This window comes from Arachis duranensis, chromosome 7 (assembly GCF_000817695.3).
Source record: "Arachis duranensis cultivar V14167 chromosome 7, aradu.V14167.gnm2.J7QH, whole genome shotgun sequence".
Lineage (NCBI taxonomy): Eukaryota > Viridiplantae > Streptophyta > Magnoliopsida > Fabales > Fabaceae > Arachis > Arachis duranensis.
The window spans coordinates 14,844,133-14,851,320 of NC_029778.3; the positions used below are offsets into that span (position 1 = coordinate 14,844,133).

Here is a 7,188-nt window from a genome sequence, read left to right on the forward strand (position 1 = left end):
TACCATTTGAATTAATGTGTGATGCTAGTGATTTTGCTATAGGAGCCGTTTTAGGACAGAGGCATGGCAAGCTTGTACATGTCATCTATTATGCCAGTCGTGTGTTAAATGATGCTCAAAAGAATTACACAACTACAGAAAAGGAATTATTAGCTGTTGTGTATGTTGTTGATAAGTTTAGGTCTTATTTACTTGGTTCTAAGGTTATTATTTATACTGATCATGCTGCTTTGAAGTACCTTCTAACCAAACAGGATTCTAAACCAAGATTAATCAGATGGGTGTTGCTCCTTCAGGAGTTTGATATTGAGATAAAAGACAGGAAATGGTCAGAGAATTAAGTAGCTGACCATCTTTCCAGAATTGAGCCTGAAGCAGGAGAACAACCACCCACAGCTGTGACTGAGACATTTCCAGATGAACAATTGTTCCTCATTCAGCAGGCACCATGGTTTGCAGACATTGCAAATTACAAAGCCATGAATTTTATCCCAAGAGAGTACAGTAGGCAACAAGTGAAGAAGCTATTGACTGATGCAAAGTACTACATTTGGGAAGAACCATACCTTCTTAAAAGGTGCTCAGATGGAATAATCCGGAGATGTGTCCCAGATGAGGAAAAGCAGCAGATTCTCTGGCACTGTCATGGGTCTGATTATGGAGGCCACTTTGGTGGTGAAAGGACAGCTACAAAAGTCCTTCAGAGTGGGTTTTACTGGCTGACTCTCTTCAGGGACTCAAGAGCATTTGTGAAGCATTGTGGCAGATGTGAAAAAGCTGCAAATCTCCCTGCCAACCATGAAATGCCACAGCAGGGACTTCTTGAGGTTGAGTTGTTTGATGTGTGGGGTATTGATTTCATGGAACCTTTTCCACCCTCACATTCAAACAACTATATCCTAGTGGCAGTGGACTATGTGTCCAAATGGGTGAAAGTTGTGGCTTTGCCCACCAATGATGCCAAGGTGGTAATGGACTTTCTTCAGAGGTATATCTTTAGCCGATTTGGCATCCCAAGGACACTCATTAGTGATGGAGGAAGTCACTTTTGTAACAGACAACTAGACTCTCTTCTGCATAGATATGGAGTCCGTCATAAAGTGGCAACCCCCTATCACCCTCAGACAAGTGGACAGGTTGAAGTCTCTAACAGGGAGCTTAAGAGGATTCTGAGAAGACCGTCAGTGTTTCAAGAAAGGACTGGTCTAGGAAGCTTGATGATGCTCTCTGGGCATACCGGACAGCATACAAGACTCCAATTGGCATGTCGCCCTATCAGTTAGTCTATGGCAAATCCTGTCACTTGCCAGTTGAGCTGGAGCACAAGGCTTATTGGGCAGTTAGGTATTTGAATCTTGATTCAGAAGCTGCAGGAATTAAGCGGATGCTTCAGTTGAATGAGCTTGATGAATTCAGATATTCAGCCTATGAGAATGCCAAGCTCTATAAGGAAAGAACCAAGTTACTGCATAACAAAAAGATTGCCATCAGAGTCTTTGAGCCAGGACAAAGAGTGCTTCTATATAATTCAAGGCTCAAATTCTTTCCCGGAAAGCTAAAATCCCGGTGGTCAGGGCCGTTTGTGGTTACCAGAGCCTCACCATATGGTCATGTGGAAATACAAGAAGAAAATTCTGACAGAAAATTTACCGTGAATGGCCAGAAGTTGAAGCACTATCTTGGAGGCGAGATTGACCGCCAGAGGTCCACTCATCTGCTGAACTGGCAGAACTGAACGTCAAGCTAGTGACGTTAAAGAAGCACTTGTCGGGAGGTAACCCGATAATTTCGTATCCTTCACTATTTTTCGTAGTAATTTCTCTTAGTTATTTTATTTTTATTGAGTTCTTACTAATTTTCTAATCATGCAGCTATGTTCTCCCAGGAACCGAACACCTCAAGCTATATTTCAAAAAAAAAATGCAAACACGACGCGAAAGCGTCACTGACGCGTTCGCGTCAGATGGATGTGTGTGAAAAATAAATTTGACAGAGAGTTGCGCGGGAGTGGCGCGAGAATGGAGCCTTTTGCACAAAGAAGCCCACGCGATCGCGTGCCCCACGCGTTCGCGTCGCTTGTGATTTTTCACCATCCACGCGGCCGCGTCACTGACGCGTACGCGTGACCTGCGAAATCGACGTAAAAGAGTGTTTGGGCAGAAAGTTGTGCTGGCTTGGGGCAAGAGTTGTGCTAAACGTACGGAATTGGTCACGCGGACGCGTGACCGATGCGATCGCGTCGATTGCACAAACGGCCATCCACGCGTTAGCGTGAACGACGCGATCACGTCGTATGAAAATAGGCACCCCAAGCCATGCGAACAGAAAGTCGCGCGGGCACGCTGCTGGCTTCGCGCGAATAGCATAAAATCCAGGGCACGCGATCGCGTGCCTGACGCTTCCGCGTCGTTTTGGAAAGTTCTTTTTTGCTTGAGGACAAGCAAACCTTTAAGTTTGGTGTTGACGCTGCGCTTATTGGTTTTCTGGCACAAAAGGGAGGCGAATCATCTTCACGAAGGAGCACAACCTGAAGAATAAAGCGACCGCTAGGATAACTAAGGTGGTTGAGTTCCTTTCGTTTTTATTCCTCCTTTCTTTTTCTATGTTATGTTCCGGTTTTCTGCTATTTTACTTTGTCTGTTGCATGATCTTTTATTAGTTAGAATCCTAGAATTTTTTTTAAAATTTCTTTAATGCTGAAAAGATACTTCATGTACCACTCACTAAACTTGAATCTAAAAAGAAAAGAAAAAAAAAGTGATGTATTGCATGAGAAATTGAGTTTAATTCTAAGAATAGTCTTATTTACTTAAATGTGGTTGTATTTTCTGTGATTTTTAAATGCATGATATGAACAGTGCATATTTGAATTTGAATCAAGGGATATTGATGTATAAGGAATAGGAATTTAGAGAATTATTATGACTTCTCTGAAATAAACAAAAATTTAATCCTTGAAGCAAAAGATACAGCGAAAAAAAATAAAAAAAAAATAAAAACAAGGTCCAAGGCTCTGAGCATCAATGACTAGGGAGGTCAGACATGATTAAAAGCTCAAAGAGTTGTTTTCCTAGTCATATGCTTGTGGCGTGATTGTGTCAAGTAATCCTTGAGACAGAACACCTAGAGTTGAGATCAATTACATTTAACAGAGTATGCCAAAGGCTTTGAGCACCACTGTCTGGGAGTAATTAAAAGAAAAACTAGAACTCAAAGAGAGTTTCCCAGTTAAGTGCTTGTGGTGTTTCTGTGTCAAGTAAAGCTTGAGACAAAACATTTAAAGTCACGGCTAGGCTCAAGGTGCAAAGCACCAAAGAAAAATAAATTAAAGTAAATGTTACTGTGTTCAAGGATTAAACTGAAATGTAAAGATCAGAGAATTCATAATATCATCCGAATTCTAATTCTTAATGACAATAACATTCTTGATTCAAAGGAGAGTGAGATGCCAAACCTATTCAGGATTACGGTTATAAACCCCACTATAAAAAGAGACATGAGCTTAATCGAACTCTCATTCTCATGCAAATTCACATCCTAAACCTATATTAGTTTTGGTTGCTTGAGGACAAGCAACAGTTTAAGTTTGGTGTTGTGATGCGTGAGCATCTTATCTATCTTTTCCTAGTGAATTTGCATCTAAATTGTTGAGTTTAATTGAGAATTAATTATATTTTAGCCACTATGGATGCTATTTTGAGTTTTGTGCAATTTTATTTATTTTAGGTAGCATTCGGATGGATTTGATGAAGTTTCTGCAGAAAAGAAGAAGAAACCAAAGAGATGCCCAGCAAAGACCGACGCGGACGCATGGCTCACGCGACCGCGCGGAATGGAGAAATTGCAATGACGCGATTGCGTGCCTGACGCGAACGCGTGAACTGGAATATGCACAAATGACGCGAGCGCGTGGACGACGCGGACGCGTCACATGCGCGATCTACAAAATTACAAATGACGCTGGTTACGAATTTTGGGCTGTTTTAACCTACTTTCCAGCCCAGAAAACACAGATTAGAAGCTGCAGAATAGACAAAGCAAGTGGTCCCCAACCATCAACTAAAAATCTGTTAATTAATTCGAATTTAAATTCAAATCTTATCTTTTAGGAAAAGATATTATTTTTAATTTTTGATTTTAAAACCTATTAGGATTAGTAATAAATAGAAACTCAGTACATTTAGACAGGCACCATTTTTTACCAATTTGTTACGAGAACCCTTATTTTTCTTCTCTGAACCATGAGCAACTAATCATCCATTGTTAAGGTTAGGAGCTCTGTCTATTTGTAATGGATTAATTCGTTTGATCTTTTTAATTTATTCCATGCTTTGATTTATATTTCAATAATTGTTTTCGCTCTTTATTTTATGAATATGGGTGGAACGAAAGTATGACCCATGTTCTAATTGAGTTCTTGTAAAACTTGGAAAAGCTCTTTACTTGAACAACAGTTTGAAAACATTTTATCCTAAATTTTAATTATTTGGATTTAATGGGATACGTGACATATAATTCCCTTATTTTTGGGTAATTAGAATTTTTGTAGCATATAAACTGAAAATTGATTTTTACCCTCTAATTGGAATTAACTGGCCAAGGAATTGGCAGTTAATGAATTTTAGAGGAGACTAGGAAGGTCTAAGGAATTAGGGCCTAGTCACATATAGTTTGCCATGAAATTATATCTTGCATGATTAAATTAGTTAGTAATAAAAAAATTTAATTCGGAAAAATAGATAACTCTAAAACCTTAACTATCTTCTCGTTATATTATTCCCAACTTATTTATTTGTCTGTGTTTAATGCTCTTTGAATACCAAAACACTCTTTTCTGCTTGCCTAACTAATCTTATCAAATACTATTGTTGCTTAATCCATCAATCCTCATGGGATCGACCCTTACTCACGTAAGGTATTATTTGGTACGACCCGGTGCACTTACCGATTAGTAAGTGTGGGTTATAAATTCCACACCAACTGTCAACTATTTTTATCGGTTACGTATTTTTACGTAATTTTTCACAGAAAATTACATTTTTCTATTTAAAAAAATTTACTAAATTTAAATCTCACTTTTAAATTTTTAAATTAAGATGTCTAAATTTTCGAACTTATTCCAAACGATTAATTTATTATTTTATTTTGATGAAACGATTAATAATTTCGGTTCTTACACANGATAAAATAAATTAATAAATAATAAAATTAAAAAATTTTAAAAATATGAATTGAATAAAAAATTTTTATATATAGCATGAATGTCTATCCTAATTATACTTAATTTTGTCTTTATTAAAAATTCATTTAACTTTATTAATATTATTTTTTTAATATATTCAATTACTTTTCTCTAATAATATTAAGATGTAAAATAATTGTTTCCAAATTTACATAAAAATCAAAATGTTGAGCTGTTCTATCACTTATTTGTATAATCAAGGACGGACCCACACTTAATAAAGAGGGAGTATTTGCCCCACAAAATTTTTTAAAAAAAACTAATACTATATATATCACTTGTTATATTATATTTGTCTTAAAATAAAAGATAAATAACTTTTTTGTGTTTTATATTAAAAAATATTTTGTTAAACTTAACACATAACAATAATTATATTGTTAAATTTGATTTGATATATAAAAAAGAAATAAACTCAAAAAATAGTGATAATTAACTATATTATATTAGTTAATTAATTGATAATTAAATTGAAACTTAGTTTTTTAATTAAATAAAACTTAAATTATTAGTGATTTTTAAAAATTATTTAAGATAAAAAATATATTATCTATATATTAATATATTGTAATTATTTTGGTTAAAAAGTTTATTTATATCATAAAAACTATAAAAAGTAGATTTGACAATTAAATATGAGATAATAAAAAATAAAATAATTGTTTAAGAATATATAGAAAAATAATATTTAGTATGTTAAAAATAAAAAGAAAGTTATTATAAATTATTTTTTTGTTATTTTAAATATTATACTGTGTGTGAAATTATATTTTTATTATTTTAAATACTATAATAAGTGATTGTGTGTATATTTTTAGTTCTTATTCAATATGTATAGATAGTTCTAATTTAAAATTTTAAATATATCTAAACAATTTGGTCAAGTGATCAGTTTAGTCGTCCGTTTAAATAAGTATTAGGGGTTCAAATTTCGTCTCGTATGTGTAGCAACTCATTGTCGGCCAATTGCAGACTCTTAAAAGGAAATCAAATTCACGACGGATTAGTTCTTAACTTATTGGGTATCGTGGAAATAAAAAGAAATATCTATACCTAAATTTTATTATATTTTTGCTCTCACTGTTAAATTTTTCTGAATCCATCACTGTATGTAGCTAATATTTTCTCACCAAAATTTTTTATTTCATGGCATCACACAAATTTTGGAGTCAATTTCCAATAAAAACAACAAAAATATAACTAAAAGGCCCAACACTATATCAGCTAGGCTTAGATACAACTATACAAGCTCGTAAAACACCTTTGATACACAAAACATAGCTAGTTAACTACTTCCCTAACTCGCTTGGACAAGCACCGAAATTTTGAACCATTATAAACAAGCCGAAGTATGAACCGATTGTATGCTCAGCGTGAATTTTACAAGTAGTGTCCACATAAAAGATTTTTAATCAATCTAAGCCATTTACATTTTTTAAAGTATATCTAAAAGATTTAAAATAATGGAATCAAATGTTTCAATAATGGAATCAAATGTTTCGATCAAATATAACTGGAACACTTGAACATTTTCCTAGCCTTTATTCTTATATCTTACGGAAAGACTTTCATATATATCAGTGTATTTGACTGGTACACCTGTATACAATAAATAATAGCCATTCAGATATTAATAAAAAAATAGAAACGGTTGAGATGTTAGAGAAAATAACTGAAGTGTTTTTTAGAATATTTAGAACATAGTGTATAATAGACCTGTTTTATCGATTGTACATAGATATTTGCAGAAAAATTTTGTGTTCCTCTTCTTGGTGGATTATTGTACTATTGTAGCGTTGATGGCTTATAAATGGCTTTTGGTTCAGCTAGCTTAGTTATATTAGGACTTAGTCCAATGCTCTATTATGGATTTCTTTTCTAAAAAAAAAAATGAGCCTCGGTAAATAGAGATGTGATTTTGTCATTAGACTGGTATAGTGGTTTAA

The 7,188-nt window shown here is 34.3% G+C and overlaps 1 protein-coding gene across 1 annotated transcript in view; it reads left to right on the forward strand.

The window, feature by feature from the left end:
• LOC127740507 (uncharacterized) overlaps positions 1 to 1,735 on the forward strand; it is a gene marked incomplete at its 5' end in the record, with an annotated part of 13,010 nt that extends 11,275 nt beyond the window's left edge. The window contains 2 exons of the mRNA XM_052251509.1: positions 834 to 1,162; positions 1,195 to 1,735. Of these exons, the coding sequence (XP_052107469.1) occupies positions 834 to 1,162; positions 1,195 to 1,735 (870 nt within the window). The remainder of the gene's footprint in view (positions 1 to 833; positions 1,163 to 1,194) is intronic.
• Positions 1,736 to 7,188: the final 5,453 nt, after the last annotated feature.